This window comes from Pieris brassicae, chromosome 8, assembly GCF_905147105.1.
Source record: "Pieris brassicae chromosome 8, ilPieBrab1.1, whole genome shotgun sequence".
Lineage (NCBI taxonomy): Eukaryota > Metazoa > Arthropoda > Insecta > Lepidoptera > Pieridae > Pieris > Pieris brassicae.
The window spans coordinates 6,529,098-6,548,971 of record NC_059672.1 but is presented as its reverse complement, the minus strand read 5'-3'; the positions used below and the strand labels follow the sequence as shown (position 1 = coordinate 6,548,971).

Here is a 19,874-nt window from a genome sequence, read left to right as displayed (position 1 = left end):
AGTTAGGTTGATGGTGTTTTAAGCGTGATTCGGATTTTTAAAATAAAATCTCGATGACACAATTCTTCACTTTCGGTATTTGACATTTGACCTGTTGTAATTTTAAGATATTATTTTTAAATATCGAATAAAAAAAGACCGAATCGTTTTTGACGTTTTCGATTACGAAACGACATTTGATAAATGAAACAAATTGGGTAATTTAAATTTTGTTACTATTTAACTCTAACGAGTCTGGCGATATAGGCGGGTCCGAAGTTGGCATCAATATGTGGAACAACAAGTTGACCGTACTTCGGCTTCGCGCTTCCTTGGCCAAGCATCAATGTGCTACTAAGACTGCTGAAGGGTACTGTCATGTCTCTGAAAAAAAAACGTAGGTCAAGGTCCGCCTTAAATACAATTATTAATATACCGTTTGAGGTAAGGACTACAAAATCACGACAAAGATTTAAAAAAAGGCATAGTATAAAAATAAAAAAATGATTTCTATAGCGTATAAAGTCACCATTTTCTAAGAGAAGCGAAATATATATATATAAATAAAAATCAGACAAATGGTTTATGGAACAATATATTTAACTTAAATATACCCGATTATAAAACCCGTCATACTTAGCAGTTTTGTCAAACATACGTATTGTAAATTTATATAAAGACTATGCGAGTCTCGACTTACTCTCAACGCGTATTATCAAATCGAAACAACAATTGAATGAATTTTTAAGACAACATAAACACGCACACCAATACATTTCACATTCCCATACACGCAAAGACGGGCAAATTATTAGTACATCTTCCTCGTATATATGCCGTTCAATTAATAGCCTAGCCCCTAAACTAAACAACGCCGTTTAAGTATCGGCCTGAAAGATAGAGAGAAGAGATCGAGCCAGTTGATCGAACAGCTAATCACATGACATTGATCGATGACGTTTCATTACGTGTCTAGTCTGTTGACTGTTAATTTAAATTTAGTTCCACTTTCTGCCACTCACAAACTCGAAACGAAACTCTTCAAACTGTCAATATGGCGTCGGCAAACCAAAACTTTGATGGTGTTTTCCAAATTTACATGAAAAACAACAAGTACAATGGAAGAGTGTAGTGACAATAATAATGTGAATTGACTTAAGCACTTTAATTTTAAAATAAATATTTTTTATATTTTTATTTATGCCAAATATTGATTGTTATCGTACGAATGGCCTAAGCATTAGCCAGCCAGTTTATGAAATGTAACAAACGCTACGGCTGAAAATCTTTCAGGCCGCTAGTTAAACGCGCCGTTTAGTTAAAAGTCTAGGCTGTTAATTGAACGGCTTATTAAGCTAGTTGGCTGCGACATATACACTATATTACTCAATTTTGTCTATATTTTTTATCTATTATTTCGTTGTCGTTTATACCTACATAAAGTTTATTAAAACTTAAAAATACTTACTTGACAACAGCGACTATATTATCACCAACAAATGCCTGTTTGAGAGCTAAATGCACAACACCGTCGTTTTGTATGGGACTTAGGGAACACGTCGAATATACAACCGCTCCGCCCACACGTACCAGCCGTAGGGCATTCCTAAAAATATATAACGCTAAATATAAACAATAATATTTTCACGCCTTTTTCCCGAAGGGATAGGTTTCCACAGATTTCCAATTGCTACGATCCCTTCCCTTCAATTACGGCAACTTGTCTTGTCTTTTGGTGGTTTGGTCCAGATACGATAAGGCCTACTACAACCCACTTCACCTTATATATTGTTACGAGCTAGGGGATCGGATAGAAAATGCCGTAGATTTCTTCAAAGGTTTAATTCTTGAAAAATTAATGAGGAATTTATGGGCACAAATTAATCGCAGAGATGCACTAATTACACAAACAAAAACAATAACTTATTACTTCACTTATGCACACTTCACTTTATCACTTGTAATCACTTTATTCGCACTTTATCATTGAAACATTGCAGTCGACCCGTCTTCGTAACAATATCAAAGAGCTCCCCTTCTACAGTGCCACATACTTTTCTTAGCCGGCGTCGCTGCCATGGATATAAGTATTGCCATTAAATAAAAATTACTAAGGGGAATTATTAAGCCGGTTTCCTCGCGAATGTTAAATTCACACATAGAAAGAAAGTGGGTTGCGCAGCCGGGGTCGAACCTGCGACTGAAGATTACGACGGATGAAAGTCCCACGCTGAAGCCACTAGGACAACACAACGACACAAATTTGCACGTCATTGTACCATGTTCTTGTAAATAAATTATTATTATTAAATAGAATACTTTTAAACTTACACAAGTAGTTGCGACTGTAACTCCGGTATCCTCAATCTCTCTCTTATCCTATCCGGTCTGAATATATTATTATCATCCTCATTCAAAGAATGTCTGTCCGTTGTACACGGAACATCTACTAAAACCTAAAAACACAATTATAATAAATACATTATAATACTAGCTGACCCCACATAATGTCCTGTAAACGCTAAAAAACATTAAAATCATTCTCGAATGTACTCGAAAACACAAAAATGACATCAAAATCAGGCAAGCCTCTACAAATGTACGCACAGAAGATATATATATCACGTCCTTACATATGAAAGGCGTATTACGTACTGGCCACTTTAATCACGATGTTCTCTTTGGTGAGGAATTCCAAATTCAAATTTGTACAGCTATTTACTCTATTGTATTGCTGTATTTGTGCTTCGATGATCGTCATTCATTTGTTTTTTCCTCTGTTTTTTTTCTGTTTGCGTCACTCATTTTATAAAATGGAAAACTTAAAGTATCGCATTATTTACGAGTACGAGTTCCGCCGTGGCACTAGTGGGTGAAGGGTGAATGATGTGTATGGCGGTCATGTTGCAAAAGAAAACACAGTTCGTTTTTGGTTCCAACGTTTTCGTTCTGGAAATTTCAAGCTGCAGAACAAGCCCCGTGGACTGCCTGAGACCCAAGTTGATAATGAAGTATTGAAGGCTATTGTGGAAGCGGATCCATCGCAAACCACGTCCGAGTTAGCTGCAGGCTGCGGTGTTAGTGATAAAACTGTTTTAATTCACTCGAAGCAAATTGGGAAGATTAAAAAGCTTGAAAGGTGGGTACCTCACGAATTGACTGAAGCAAACCCGCAAACGCGCGTCGACTGCTGCGTTACATTACTGAACAATAATGAACGTATTTTAAACCAAATCATTATCTGTGATGAAAAATGGATTCTTTACGATAATCGGAAGGGCTCAGCGCAATGGTTGGATCCTGGCCAGCCAGCCAAATCCTACCCCAAGCGAAAATTAACCCCAAAAAAGTTACTTGTAAGCGTTTGGTGGACTAGTGCCGGTATTGTTCATTGCAGTTTTCTCAAATCTTCTGGGTAGATTTATTAGATTACGGCTGATGTCTATTGTCAGCAATTGCAAACCATGATGGAAAAGCTAGCGGCTAAACAACCTAGGCTGGTCAATCGCTCCACGCCAATGCAACTTCACGACAACGCTAGACCACACACTGCACAACAGACAGTTACCAAAGAGCTTTAATTGGAATATCTAATACATCCTCCGTACTCCCCGGACCTTGCTCCAACAGATTACCATTTTTTTAGAAATTTGGACAACTTCTTGCAAGGGAAAAAATTTAACTCTGAAGGGGCAGTCCAAATCGCCTTCACAGATTTTATTGAGTCCCGTCCGACTGGTTTTTTTAGTAAAGGGATCAATGAACTACCTATGAGATGGCAAAAGTGCATAGAAAACAATGGTTCATACTTTGATTAATTAAATATATTATATTTAAAAATATTCGACTTTTTGTTCCTCCCATACAAAACGCCAATTTCATATGTAAGGACCTAATATATACATTGTAAACTCCATATGACGTCCCTTGATTTAATGACAAAGTCACTAAAGCGTCGAAATCCAATCAATTGGCTTTGGTTGGTTAAGCTTGTCTTTCATACAATAATATACTCTACATAGCATTACACTCTCTCTCAATAATGACAACGATTGCGTAATAAAGTACTTTTTAAGATGCAAAAATTAGTAAAAACTGCGCAGTTGTGTACGTTCTTTGGTCGCTTTATTACAAGCCCACAATAATCTCGACTGTCGGCATCATGCATACGAACTTTCAAAAAATTCGTTCTTTAGTTTAGAAATTGGGATTGCGTGCACGTACAGTACACGTACTCTTCCGTCGTAATTTTTAGTCGCAGGTTCGATCCCCCGCATTTAACATTAGCGAGGAAACCGGCTTGCCTCAGGCCTAAAAAGTCGACGGCGTGTGTCAGGCACAGGATGCTTATATCACCTACTTGCCTATTAGATGCCTGGACCTCAAATTTCTGTATCTGTTTCATGATAATTTTTTTTAATCGAATAGGCAAGGCAATCACCCTTCTGTGCCTGACGCACGCCGTCGACTTTTTGGGTCTAAGGCAAGTCCGTTTCCTCACGATGTTTCCTTCACCGTTCGAGCTAATGTTAAATGCGCGCATAGAAATAAAATCCATTGCACAGCCGGGATCGTACCTACGACTACACGGATGAAAGTCGCACGCTGATACAACTAGGGCAACACAGCCCATCATACTGTTGTTGACCATGACTACTAAGTAGGAGTAATGGATTATCTATTTCAGTGTCGTTAAAGTCAAAGTCAAAAATCATTTATTCATTTACATGTACACTATAAACGTCAAAAAAAAGAGTTTACACATAGAATCCACTGAGTACCCTAAAGTAGTAGTAGTAGTACCCTTTAGTGTCGCTAAAGCGGCCGCGGTACTGAACGGAATAATATTTTAATTTAAATAGGGCTAGAAATTTAGTTCAAATGGCGCAGTCATAAAATTAATAAACAAATATGTATTTAAGTTATATCTAATTACTTGTAAAACTGTTTGCGAACGTAAATATTGTTTAATACATCTGTCTCTTTTCATCGCAGCGTAAACACAATTCTACAGAAAGAGACGCAAGAGTACCTTTAGCGGTTCCTATTTCATTAACAAAATTATAATTCAATCACCTTATCAAATCCCATATCATCTGTGAATAATCTTCCGTCTTTGTTAGTGCACACAACTCTCTCCTGCCATTTGTTATTTGTCCTAAAGTCAATTAAGTAATTGCGTAATATGTTTTTTAATCTGAAATAAAGAAACAAAATAAAAGTATAAAATAAAATATAAATATTGCTATGGATTGTTATTTCCATGAAAACTAATTAATTCTCTATGAAAACATACTATAATTGTGTATTTGGATTCCTAGTATACAATACAGTTACCTATTAGATCTAGATATAGAACTGTCATTACAGACAAGTACATCTGGTAACAAAGTCTGTAATGCTATAAGTGATTTGCCTCCTGGTGCTGCACACAAATCTAATACTCTATCTGCTTGTTGAAGACACAATGCCAATACAGGCAGCACACTACTACCATCTAGTGGGTAGTAATTGAATACACCTGAAATAAAAGTAATTGTATAAATAGTAAATTTGATGAGGCCGTCTTTTGTTGACGATAACTGTAAAGCACTCACAAGTTCAAGAAATGTAAATTGTTTAATAAAACATAACATAAAATCTTGTCTTAAAGGGAAATATATGTCTTATTTTGAAATTATAGTTTTAGGTATTATTATTTTACAAATAGATACTCTTCACATTGACACTAATGTATAATATAGTGTAGTGAAAAAATCGTTTGGATTACTAATGTAACAAAGTTTTGGTTTAGAACCGATGTCAAAATTTAATTCATAGCTATAAGAGTTTATTTAATTACAAATGATTATTATGCATAAAACACTTTTAATCATACCTGTTTTAGACCTCTTTGGTTCAGAAAATTTATACATTTCACTACCGCTTTCATATGTCATAATTTTTAAATATTCTGGAAATTTAAATTCAGTTTCTGGGTCTATTGCCAATGGGAAATCTCCACTCTCTGAAAAATTATTAAAATAAAAACTAAATTGAAAATGGAATTTACTTCAGTAAACAGTACTTGATATGTCATTTTTCTTTTTCATTTCTCTTTTCAGAGAAAACAGCTAGATATATTACATTCTGTAAGCAGGGCATATGATCATTTTTGGTGGGGCCACACTATATTTAGCTTATCATACTGAGACTTATAAATCAGAATACTTACGGGCAGAATAGAAAGAATAATGTAGGGATTCAGGGACAAAATCTTCCATGCCCTTTAATTTTGTTGCTGGCACATACTGGTACAAAGATTCTGAAGATATTCCCATTGCTGGATCTATGATGCGACTATAGTCTATGTCTGCTTTATCTATTGCTTCATCCAAGTTTTTTGATATATGTCTTAAATATAAATTAAAAAATAAAATATACATTGCAAAAAACAGCAACGTAATGGAATGGAAAATAAAAAATATTTTGTGAGCCCTCCTCTCTCTCTAGCAGGGATAATAATATTTCCCGGTTTGTTTGTTCGGTCCGTGTTCACTTAACTCCTTTTATAAAAACAATAATATATGGTAACTTATAACACTTACATTGATTTTTCTTTCTCAATTTTAACTTCCTCTGTGTTTTTTAATATTGTATCCTTTAGTTCCAATTTTTCTGGCAGTTCATGACTTTGTGGATAAATACTAGTAATTTCATCACTCTGAAGTTTTGATATGTAATTTCCAATTGAATTATCATTGCTTTCTTTTTCTTGTGTAGTAGTAGGATCTATTGGATAATTTGTATGAAACTCCTGTTGTACAGACATTAATGTTTTTAAACAGTGTGCTCCTGAAAAAATAAATTCAACATGTATGTTACATATATTCATGTAATAATACTCAATGGTATACATCTAAAAAAAACAAATCATTGTTTTTGCTGGAAATCTTAACTTGCTTTGTAATATTTATAATAAATCTAAGAAAGATTACCTTTGTGCGATAAGTCTTCCATTGTTTCTTCAGTATCCCCGTAGTTATTTACAACAGCAACATACTTTGAACGTCGAAAGAGAGCTTCCCTCATTGAGATCCACTGATCGCCGAAAACGGAACCGTAAAAATCATCAAAATGATTTATTGCCTTATCTTTGGGTCCAGTTTTCTTTTTCAGCTTCGCCTACAATAAATGTTTCAGTAGAATTTATTCCATTAAAACAAATATTAATAAAATAAAGTACATACCCAGTGTGTTTTGGTTTTATGTCGAATTTGTGCAGTGATTAATGGGTATAACGTATACGTATTTTTATTAATCTTTAAAACATTTAACATTTTTATTAGCAGTGTATTGATAATTTACTTTAAAAAATATAAAAAAGCGACAATAACAAGATTTAACGATACTGTTATTAATATTTGTTGTGTATATTAGGAGGTTATGGTTGGAAATATTTATATTATACAGTAAATTGTCATATAAGACAATTGACCTCTTATTCGAGCAGATTATATGGAGATTGGAGATGTATATGGTTTTACTTTTTATTCTTTGATTAAATTACGGTATGAATAAGAAATGTTTTCGATTAGGAGCGTATCATATTTAAACTACACAATAAAATATATATCCTCAAATTCTAAAGTTTTCAAAAGATTTTTATTGTGTAGTTTGTCACAGTCAGAAAATGGAAGAAAGAGATAAAATATTTAGCGCTCCCGCTTTTACAACGCGCGCCAACAACAAATTCCTTAGTATTGATTTGTTTACCAGGATTGGGATGGGAGAATTGGATATTGCTCTATATTATTATACTGCATATATCTCGACAACCTTGTCAAGACTGAAAACGATTTGGAGATAATAATCGTACCTAATTACCACCTTCCGTGTTGAGGTGTTTATCAGTTAATCGTGCCAGGCAAACTTTAGCCCCTGGAAGTTTAGGGGTCTTTTAAGCTTAATTACCTGTGTAGCGAGACGTTTTATCGATTGCAAAGTCCTTCCGTGATTCGACACACTGGATATACGATCTTGTAACTTGATAAGAATAAAAAAAATGTGCAGTGAGACTAAAATGTGTGTCAGTTGTACGGATATCACGATGCAAAGGTATGTTTTTTCTTATATATACCTGTAGAATTAGAATCAATATTTAAACTGATACTATGAATTATATTTGCTTTGCTTGTAGATTTAAAACCGCGTATCGTACTTTGGTGAAAGTGATGACAAGTTAAAAAGTATAATAGAGAAGAATATTTGCCAGTCATGTATGGGATATTGCAAACTGTTTATCAGGCGAGTTCTACGGCATGGAAGGCGGTAAGCTGGAGGCTATGCCTCCTGGATTGGTCCATCTGGACACAGTAAGGGCCTTGCATCAGACTGTAGTCTCTCTTCGTACTGCCTTGGAATTGTCTAAGGGTGAACTGAAGGAATTAAAAGAAAAGTACAAAGAACAGTCACGGTGTTTAGAACACACTGATATTATAGAGCAGCTTACTATTGAAAATCACATTTTAAGAAGGAAAATTAGTGATGGTGAAAGTCCACAAAACATTAATTATTTAAACAGTCCCAATGTTAAAGAATACAGTGATGTATATGTAAGAACAGCTACTGCTGAGAGTATAGAAGACATAGAACAGCTACAAGAACCCCAATTTGACAATAAGCTAGAGGAAATTATTGAAGAGACATCAATATCAAATCAATCAGAGACATCAGAAAATAAGGAAGTACCAAAAAGTGAACTAAAAGTAATAGATAAAGCAAATTTTAAAACTAAACTAGAATTATCATCAAAATTTGATGTTAAAATTAAAGTAACAACATTAAAAGAAGGTTTGTCTACAACTACCTCTGAAACAGATTCAACCATTGAAGAAAAAGTAAATCCAACTGCTGATACAGAATTTGAAGAAAAAAGAGAACATTTTGAAAAGTTTGAAACTCCTAGTGGTGATATTGTGAATATTAGGACTGTGTCAAGTGAGAATATAAAAATGGCTGTTCCCAGTGAGTTAGATAACAAAAAAGATAAATTTGATGTTCAGGTGAAGATTACTTCAGAGGATAATGTTATTGTTAAAGAAACTCTGGAGAAAGCCAAAAGAAAGGAGACTTTTAACTTAGATGTGGATACTTTGAGCCTCAGGTATACAATATAAGTTAGGAAATTCCAATGGTTCTGAAGGCACAATTTTATCCTGGAGTGTCTTGCTGTGATTTAAATGCAGGACCTCAGGGTTGATACTTGCTTTCTTCAGTTGCTAGATCAACCCTGCTTATACTAATATTAATATTATTTTAACAGATCAATGTCAGAAGGAGATAACTCAGTGTTCTCTGAAGGAACTACACCAATGGAGAACAGTGCTCTAGATGAGAAGCAGGATCAAGAAAATAGTGGGAACGAGTCGGAAGAAGTTGATGATATAGAACTGATATTTACCACAGATGAGTCAAAGGATATTAGTAATTTGCAGGTAATTTAAATTGATCCTGATTAATAGTTCTTAAAAGTGTCAAAGTGATTCTCGTAGGTTGGTTTTGACTTTTTTATTTGTACAATAATGGCAGGTGACATATAACTGGCCTTGTGAAAAACATGGACTTTCAAGATTAATGCCCCAAACAATTATCGACTGTAATTATTTTATATGTATTCTATCAATATAACTCCGATCGAAGCATTTGTTTTTAACGATATTCATTTTTATTACATCCTCTTTAATGACATTTGAACGCATTCTTTCAATGTTATGTCAAACGCCATAAGGTTACATACAAAAAGTTTAAATTGTAAAAGCACTATGCACAGAAAAAAAATTGCTATCGTAACAAAAGTCAGAATTACTTAATATATTGGCTAGATATTCTTAAATTTTCATAAGCCTTCTCCTGACAATAACAAACACAACAAAATAAGTCCGGTCCAGCCGTTCACGCGTGATGCCGTGACCAAGGGAAATAGGGATTCATTTATTTATATATCTATATATATATTTGAATACATTTTACATGGTTAAGTCATATAAGATCAGTCAGGCAACAATAGACATGATAGACCATTCATAGAATAAAATAACTAATAACTAAACATAGGTAACGCCATATAGTCTATAGACTTAGTTTGTGAATAGTTTGCTACAGATTTTAAAAACGAAATAATAAGGATGTGAATCTATAATCAAGTATCAATACTTTCCATGTATAGATCATAAAATATTAAACAAAAAAATAGTCCCTGTATTTTTTTTTACGATTGGCATAATACCATAAAAGTACACGAATCTATTAGACCTTCCAAAATCCATTTATCATCACTTCCAACAAGCAGTAGTAATACAGCAAGAACAACGCGCAAATTCCTTGAATAGTTCCTAAAATAACCAAATCTTGATTGTTTTTTAAAGCGCACTGTCCAGAAGTTTATATGTTATTGATTCCCAGCAAAAATATGCAATATATTTTATTCGTTTAATCTATATAATATAAGGCTCATAAGATTTTTTATCGCGCTTACAAATGGATTTGCGTGATTTTATAAACTATGGTTGTGATTTCTTTGTACTTTTACTTTGTAAATTACCTGAAATCTAAATATAATTTATTAATGTAGGTAACGTTATAATAATGCTTCTAAATTTACATTTAGTGCCAATTCTTAAATTCAAATTAAAAATCATTTATTTATATAGGTAACACAATGTACACTTATGAACGTCAAAAACAGAAATGTATATAAAATGCTTCTAATTTTACATTTTTCAAATCAAGGGAACGGACGAAAAGAACTGGCAAACAAGTCTCTGTCACACTTTTAAATCGCTTTTTTTACAAAATATTTGTAAGCACCTGAAAGAAATGTCTTCTCATTATTTGTTAAAACAGTTAATTATTATTAAGAATAATGTCTAAATAACAAAACCAATAATTATAATATAGTTTTGGGCTTAAAAAATAAAAGGATTTTCTATGTCTTAGCACATATTTTACATCACGCTATTCGTGTTTGCAGTTAATTCAGCTATAAAATACTTTGATTAATTAAAACATAACGAGAAAGTAATCGCTTAATCGGATTTTACTGAAAGCTTAGTTAAATTTGTTTATTCACGCAATTATTTGTGGGCTCTCGGGTTTAAATAACGTAGTCAATAGTCAAACAAGTAAGTTTTACTGCACTCTGTATTACATGTATATGGTAGAATATTTCGTACTAAATTAGTTCTGGTGAGATATGTCGTTAGCCTCCATGGCGTAACTCATATCATTCCGGGTGACACTGCATTACGTGACACACAGTGTCATCGTGGGTCTTAGATTGAATCCTTGATAAAGCCAGAATTGTTTTAAACGCATGTAGAGCTGTATACTTGGAAGCGTAAGCTTCTTTTTCCCATATCTAAAAACAAACATCGAAGAAGGAGGTTGTCAATTCGATCTGTGATTAAAAATGTTAAACTTTTTTTTTTAATTTCTTCATTTTACATAATTATTTATTATGTTAGATTAGATAGCAGTCTTGTTTAGTGTTTAATGTATATTACATTTGGTGTTTTGTATTTAATAGGGGTAGGTGTTATATTTTCATATATTAATTATAATTTGTTTCAGAACGTCGAAATATTAAAAGAAACCATAACTAAAGCAAAATGGGACAAAAATTATATAATTATACCGCGTTGCAAAGCAATTCAATCAGTATGAATCTGATATTGATTATGGTTGAAACAACCATTTTCAGTTCGATTATCAAGAGCCTTGCGTGTAGAACTGTTATCAATCGCGGTGAAGTATGTTAGTCCTGGTACATTCACGTCGTAAATTCAAAACTTCAATTGCATGCTCAAGTGGATTTAATGCAATGATACGTGCACACGACTGTACATTTATCTTTTGTATTTATGACTTCGTACGATTTTCTCGTTCTCTAGCGGTTCTTGTAAATTGAGTAATGAAGCAGCCGTGGGTTTTGGCATCCATTAGTTATGAGGAAGGTGTAACTTCTGTCTTATATACAGAAATTTAATTGGAATGAAAAATATATTTATTTATAAACTTCGGTTAGTAAGAATCAAAGTAATCGCGTTATATCGTTACGATACGTTGCGTTACGTATATAATTAAATTTTCGTGTCATGAATTGTATCCGATTTAATTCAAAATGATGCAAAAACACAGACCCATTTTCCAGATGTTTATTAAAATTTACATTATTCCAAAGTGAAATTATTCTTTCTATGGACACAATTTCCACGTGTAACTCAGAGACACTTAGCGCGCACTTAGTTTGAGCCAGAGACGGCTGATAATCTACTTTTAAAGAAAACACAATATTCTGTGACCACTAAAGGGAACCAATCTTATATAAATAGTTTTCTGTGTAATTTCTTATGATATGTATGATTTGTTTAGGAGGATCTCGTCTCGATACGTGATGCAGATCACTGGACCCCCGGTTCAGCGTCAACACACTCGACCCCAGTACTCATAAAATTCCATACTCTCGATCCGGACTTTCAATCTGGCCCAATGACAGCCAACAAGAGCCTCGACCAACTGAAAATGAAGAGAGTCTCTCTGCCAAACGACAAGGAATTTAAACATAAGGGAAGTTTAGATTTGCCTGGACGCGGTATTTTGAAAAGTTTTAACAATAAGTCCGATAATATGTTGTATAGAAGAAGTCCAAATGCGAGCACTAGAAGGTTGGACAGCGTAGGCAGTCTAGACCACACGAAGTCCTCCAGCTTTGAATTAGGCTCCAGTATGGATATCCTTCATCGTGAAGCTAGCGTGGATAGTGTTCGATCGAGATTTGATAGATTCTCAGTGTTTGCGGAAACTGATATATCGAAATGTGGTATTTCTGAAGATGACTTGGCTGCGAATCTCAATTTGAGGAGGAACACGTGCCCCAACCCGTATCAGTACAGGTGAGATGACTAGTTAATTAGCTCATGTGTTATGTGTTCTATACTAAATTATCACGGAGAAATGTATGGTTCACTAATTTTACATTTTTAAATCTCCGGTGTATGTAATCATCATGTTTTTGAAGTAGGACATAGTTCAAAAATTGACTAAATTATTAATTGTTTGTTTTACAATATTTAACACAATAATTACCAAACTTATAAATATATATATAGATTTATATATCTATTAATAAACAATATATTTTCATCAATTCCAGATTACAACCCTCTCGTTTTTCGTCACGCACACCAAAACCAATTGCGGGACGGGTTCGACCCATCCTTCGCGAAAGTTACGCCCCGCGCAGAGAGGGTTCCGCTCAAACAGACATGTCCGCCTTACCACCTAGATGGACCTCAGATGGATATCTGGCTTATAAGGTACTGTTATGATACCTTATTCCCAGGATCTTCTCACTCTTGTTTTCATTCTTAATTGAATTGTTTAAAGAAAAGTGTTAATCTCGAAATTAGTACTGAATGTGTTGGCTAGTAAGTGAGAGATGGTAGGAGAGAAATTAAATATAGCATTTCTCATATGAAATATGTAAGTTATTTCCACTAAGATTCAGGGTATTAACCTTTACGTGGTGAAACCCCCAGTTTAGTCTTAAACCTAACCAGTTTTTAGTTCACAGTTAAAGTTGATTTAAATGACCATTACTTAGATGTCTCCTCCACCCTGCGTTGTGCCAACTTTGCCCCAACGAGCCAGTCCCGCCCGACGTCTTACGATACCAGAGAAAGCTCCCATTCAACGCCGTTCTGATGAAGCAAGGCGGGTTCTACTCAGCGACATTGGTATGTTATTAAAAGAGCAGCAGAACGATGTTGCACTAGTGACTTAAATGTTAGTCTGCGCCTGCGCACGAAAATACCATTTACTGAAGACTATTACATTTACCAGCATGTTTCAAACCCTGATCAACTACTTGTCATAATAAAAATTATCGAAGAAATGGATGCAATCAAAGCCCCAAATAGGGCTGGGCTGTAGCGCCGCTCCAAAACTCAGCGTTTTTAAGGCAGTTTCTATCACGCACCACTTCCGTGGAACCAGGTGCCCACTGAAGTATTTTCGAACCGATTCGACTTGGGGTCTTTCAAGAAAAGAGTATACAAATTCTTAAATAACCGGCTCTGGCTTTGAGGTAGTCCATTAGCATGTCACTTAACATCAGGCGAGTCTTCTGCCCGTTTGCCCCTTAAAAAAATATAATATTAAAGCAGAAATTTAAAAAAAATAGGTCGTGGAAAATGAACATATATAGCCAATACGCAATGCTCCAACGAAGCTAAATGAAAAATAAATTCTTGTAATATAGGATTCACATCAATGGTACCAGAATTGTCACGCTCAGCTGAACCATTGTGGACTCTACGCAGAGCCCAACAATCATCAGATAACAGGTATTTTAGTAATTTCAAGGTCCATTCTAAATTAATAAAATGTATCTTGTTTTTATTTTGGAATAAATGTGAGATAAAAAGTCACTGGACACTATGTAATAAATAAATAGAAATAAAAATAAAAATCATTTATTTCAGACCATTATAAATCCATATATTGTTAGTAGAGACACTTATAACTATGTTAGCAAAATTATTAAAACATTTAATTCAAAAATCTCCGTTGATTCGAGTCATCAGGTACATAGGCATGTATATGAACCCAGTGTCTCAAAACAGCACATTCGGGTTTATTAGCTATAACCATAAGGATATTGTTAGTACTCGCACGACCCCACGCATCAGTGAGGCTGTCCGTTGATGAAAAGTCATCCACATGTGCATCTACAAACATACCCGACGCGCTACAGTACCGCGAGAGCCCCAACAACATCCTGAAAGCGTTATTATATTGCACCCGGAGAGAATTGTATGCCCGCCGCGTATATCCAACCCACAGGGCACATGTATAAAAGGATTGGCAAAACGCCTTGAACAAGGTTACCTTAACCTGTGCGGTGCAACGGTAGAACGTGCGGGCCAGCATATTGCAGCGGACAGCCAACGCTCTCCGTTCCCTGGCCGCTTATCAATATTTTTTTTAAAAAAAAGGTCCATTCTAAAACGTACCAGCCTTCTTTAATGTTTGAACTATACTAGGACAAAGCTGGCTATAAATTATTAGTCTTATAGTATATCCCTAGGTCTAAAATCAGAAATATCTTCCAAATTCCTCCTACAAAAACCAACCTAGGAGTCCAAGCACCTCTCTTTCGAATTCTTCGCGATTTTAACGGATTGAATATTGCTTATCCGGAGCTGGATATATTTGGTAGTGAGTGCTCGGTTTTAGAGAAAGCATTGTTAGGTGCCTATCTTGAACCTAATTCGCTGTTTTGCTGATAAATTTTTATTATTATATTTTAATATTTTTTTGAAACACTTGTTTACTTTAATTTTCATAAATTTTAGATGAAAGATTTTGAAAACATGCAGTAGGTTTAGTACAATGTATGATGTGGTAAACTTTAATAAATTAAATATATAAGTGTATTATGTGTTAGGTACACCCGTGGATCATACCGTTCGCCCAGTGCGAGTGTCGAGCGAAGTTCAGAGTGGACTCCGCACCAGCGTCACACTTCACGTGGTATACTTTTTTTTTTCAATTTAGAAGGCTATAATAAATATTTGAAAATGGAACAACAGAATGCGTCATTTTTATTGGTTGGACGTTGACCAATTGAAATCAATTATTAGTCTTTCGAAAGTTTCTTTTTTAAAACACCGAAATTTCCAAACTAGACACTTCGAAGTCTAAAGATTCGTATTCTAAAACCGGTATTACGGTCTTCAAAGCTTATTTTTCAAGACTTTTTTCAGTATCTTCATGCTTTTTTCAATCATCTTCTAATTTTACTTTAATTTGACCAGGTGAGTGTATGTCCTGGCGCGGATCTCTACCGGATGTCCGGGATGACACAGATACTCTACTCAGGGATACTGAGATATTCTTACGTCGATCCATTGACAATTTGCGCTCTACGTCACTCGATCGTAAGTAGATAAGACTTTCTCCTAATTTCTTCCTTTTATAAATTTAAGTTTTTTTTCTATCTCCCTTACTAATTTTACATTACATTAATGTTACATTTAAACGTATTCTTACTATCACGAAACATCAATATGTCTGATAAATAAAGTAATGTAAATTAGTATTGTCTTTTGTTAACAAAGATCTTTTAGTCGATATCAACTCCGGGGATCTTCAGTCTCTTCAGTGTCTTCAGTCACCGTGACCACGCACGCTGTAAAGCACGCGAAACGTCGGAAAATTTTAAATTTTAAAATGATGTAAATAATTTTAAGTTTATAATAATAGAACATAGCTTTAATCCGTTTAAAAAGTGTTTTCTTAATGTTTATTAATAAATGTATCTTCAGTGGACGCACCGTTTGAGAGAACAGGTCAGCCTTACATCCCCGGTGAGCCGAAACAATTGCGCTTGGGGCATACTGTTAAACTCATTACTCCGCAAGGCAGATTGGCTGTAGGCAGAGTCAGGTATAATTTGTTTTATTATTCGATTTATATTAACAAAAATAAAGTTTCTTGACAAAGACATAAGCAAGAAGAAATCTTAGTAAATTCAAATAACATCCCATTTGTATATCCCGTATATTATAATAAGTTATTCAATTTTGTATATTAATACTATTCCAGTAGTGCTACAAGCTAGCTAGAGTCTTGGCCTCAGAATTCACGCAAGAGCGTGAAGAAAACTTCAATCTTTTTTTTTATAGACAAGTAGATGATCAGCTTTCTGTGTCTGACACACGTCATTATTTAGGTTTGTAACAAGCTGGTTTCCTCACGATATTTCTTTACTAATTAGCGAGCGTAAATAGCGCGCATATAAAGAAAATTCCATTGGTGCACAGCCGTGATCCGAACGCACCACCTACTAGGCCGACTCTTGTTGCTTATTAAGCTAGCCACAAAAGCTTATTCGCAATTATTCCTTTAATTCTTACAGATACGTGGGCATAGCCGGTGGAACTGCCGCGAACAGCGGCATTGTTGTAGGCGCTGAATTCTCCTGTATGGAGTATCCGGGACTCCCCCGTAACGACGGTACATACCGGGGCAGACGATACTTCCTTACCCCACCTCAATATACTGCCGTATTTGTTCCATTCTCTAAAATAGTAATGGCATGGGCTAATTAAAATCATATTTGCATATATGGCATCGATTCCGGATCGAAGGACCATCGCTTTTAGAATCCGTACAGGATCTTGTGAGTATAACAGAAATTGATAATATTACAAAACTAAAGTGCTCATATTCGTCTGTCAAATTATAAGGACAAGAGTGCTTTAAGTAATCAAAAGTTATTTGCGATAAGGAGTACTAAAACTACTATACGTTGTTCTGTATAATATTTTAACAGATTAGGTTAATAAACAAAGTATGAATGTATCGACTACAGCGCCATCTGCCGGGCAGATTTGGAATCTTAATCATCCAGGGCTCTACCCAAATGCATACAAAAAAGCATTAAAATCGGTCAAGCCGTTTCAGATGAGTTCAGTGACGTACACACGTACAGTTGAGTTATAAGGATAATGTAGTACATTATATGAAAAATCTTGAACGTAATATCTTTCTCAAATCTCTTGTAAATTTGTATATACGTGAAATACTAAAAATGAGTATGATATTGTATTTTCGACTCGGGAGTCAAAGGAAAATTTAAATAATTTTCCGATTCGGTAAAAATTCGGTACTAAATTTTTAAGCGAAATATTGGAAAGTAAAGTAATTTTAAGAACGAAAGATAATCTTAAGATCTTAAATAGATCCTATGTAAGAAAAAATCGCTCACCTTATTACTAAGGCCTAATATCGAAAAGGTATTTCTAATAGAAATACCAATATTTCATTACTTTACAGGCGTCTTGTGACTAGGAGGTTTACGGGTGTAGTGTTTATCGTGTTTAACAATATATTACAGGAACAAAGACTAATACAAAATATCGCGCTTTTTTGAATAACACATTTCTGAATGTGTTATCTTTCCACAGTCTACATTTAGATCCTTTAATTGCTGATAGCCTGGTACATTCACGTAATACATCAAAATTCATTTCTTCAAACCATAAACTTTGTCCTTGATTCTTGTCCTTCAATCCAGCGATGGTACTCTGTAAATGACAGTAAAAAAAATATCTGGACTTTTTGTACCAGTCGTACCAATATTGCGACATCAGTACATTGTAGAGACCGCGTCTCCCCGCGCGCCGCAGCCCTCATCAAGTACCGCCCCCGTACCGTCCTGTATCAGCAGGGCGCGAACCAACACAACACCTGAAGGGGGCATACGCCCCGAACAGGGAAAAACACCCCCCTCGCGAGGGAGGGTGTAGCATTAACTCCACATTTTTTTTAACAATATAAAAATAAGGTACGGTAACGTTGCCTCGGTACATAAAAAAATCTGGTCTTCTTTTATTCATCATTGAATAAACTAGATGGCGCTTTAAATAATTAACTTGCACTTGCTTGTACGAGTTCAGTATATATTAAAGGAATTGATCAATTTTAATATGTAGGTATAAGTTTGCAGGTGTTAATTTGCGAAAATCTCCTAGTCAACAAATCTAATTTTATATGGATTTTCGATGTATTTTCAGTGAGAATTACTAGAAGTTACTTCGTTTAGGTAACATTTATGACAGTGTTACTATTTGTAATCGTCATATCAGTAGAATAGGAACTATCAATAATTGATGTTAATATAGATTTCTAATTATTACACATTTGCATGACGTATTTGTATTTTTCAGTGGGTAGATCATTTATTTTAAACCGATGACTAAGTAACGGTTAACAAACTAATCAGATGAATGAGACGACAAACATTTTTTATCTATATTTGGTTATTTAGATTTATTAGTTCTATAGTTCTTCCATAGATGTCGTGTATATTAATGAGTGTTTTCGGTACGTCACAAATGTATTTTGTTTGACATTTTAACCCTAATGTGTATGAATAAAAAACACATACCTTACAATAAACGTACTTAGAAACAAGTAGATGTGTAATAATTGAAAATTAACTTACGGTGTTCAATGTTGATCGGCTAGTTGTACGCATTATGTGTGTAGTAATATATGCCTGGATATAGAAAAGGCTATTCTTGAAATACTATGTTTATAACTTCAAAAGAATCTTTTGCAAAGAATGTTATTTAAAAGAAAAATGATCCAAGCCATGCTTCAAACATCTTTTTCTTCGTATTTATGGAATATGAAGGTAAAATAGATGTTTAAGAATATATATGTTTTAGGTGTAAAACGTTCTTTGGGGTTGTATGCATTTATACCCAGTTATATTATATATATAGTATGTACTATGTACCCCTTATATCCTTGTAATCATGAGAAATGTGTACGTGTCTCCTTGTGCATTTTACTTTTATTGTATTAATATTATTTGACAATAGTTTTGTGAGACATAAAATCATTGTTTTGAATTGTCAAACGTCAAGCTTGACAGTTGACTGTGCTCAAAGAAGTTTTGTTTTACGCTAATAAGTTTCTAAATCTATTTTAATAACGTGGAGGGGTAAAATATAACGGTGTTGCAACTTAATATTAAGATCAGTGTTATAAAACGTTTCATTAGCCTATGGATCATTTGGTCTCTTTGTTTTTGGTTATGGCAGAACAGTCGAATAAGAATTTCACAATAAAGATAAAAAAGTCCTGCTTGATATGCTATATACCACACTCAACAAATACACAGAAATTAATAGACATGTTTGTCATTAATATTACGTTTATGGCTTAATTTTTGCTGTCTTCATCTCAAAATGTTTTATGTAAGTGAGGAAATATTTACATATAAATTTTTAACCTTTAAGTTTTGGTGCTCAATCATTCTCTCGTTGTAAAGCGTACAGACG

At 34.4% G+C, this 19,874-nt stretch overlaps 2 protein-coding genes across 3 annotated transcripts; one reads left to right on the top strand and one right to left on the bottom strand.

Annotated features, from left to right (window-relative positions):
* Positions 1–198: 198 nt before the first annotated feature.
* LOC123713694 (5-methylcytosine rRNA methyltransferase NSUN4) lies at positions 199–7,399 on the bottom strand. Its single transcript, XM_045667506.1, has 10 exons — positions 7,209–7,399; positions 6,957–7,143; positions 6,567–6,813; positions 6,194–6,372; positions 5,858–5,986; positions 5,317–5,500; positions 5,056–5,176; positions 2,311–2,435; positions 1,448–1,585; positions 199–363 (listed from the first exon to the last, which is right to left on the bottom strand). The coding sequence occupies exons 1-10, from the start codon at positions 7,296–7,298 to the stop codon at positions 216–218; spliced, it is 1,548 nt and encodes a 515-aa protein (XP_045523462.1). The 5' UTR covers positions 7,299–7,399; the 3' UTR covers positions 199–215.
* Positions 7,400–7,714: 315 nt separating this feature from the next.
* Positions 7,715–18,639, top strand: LOC123713260. Of its 2 annotated transcripts, XR_006754167.1 has the most exons (12): positions 7,715–8,076; positions 8,159–9,124; positions 9,284–9,455; positions 12,391–12,911; positions 13,172–13,334; positions 13,622–13,754; positions 14,279–14,363; positions 15,467–15,552; positions 15,837–15,959; positions 16,347–16,467; positions 16,940–17,203; positions 18,154–18,639. XR_006754167.1 is itself a non-coding variant. In XM_045666848.1 (11 exons), the coding sequence occupies exons 2-11, from the start codon at positions 8,280–8,282 to the stop codon at positions 17,130–17,132; spliced, it is 2,442 nt and encodes an 813-aa protein (XP_045522804.1). In that variant the 5' UTR covers positions 7,715–8,076; positions 8,159–8,279; the 3' UTR covers positions 17,133–18,639. The 2 variants fall into 2 exon arrangements, 1 of the variants encoding a protein (XP_045522804.1); XM_045666848.1 differs by having other exon boundaries at positions 16,940–18,639.
* Positions 18,640–19,874: the final 1,235 nt, after the last annotated feature.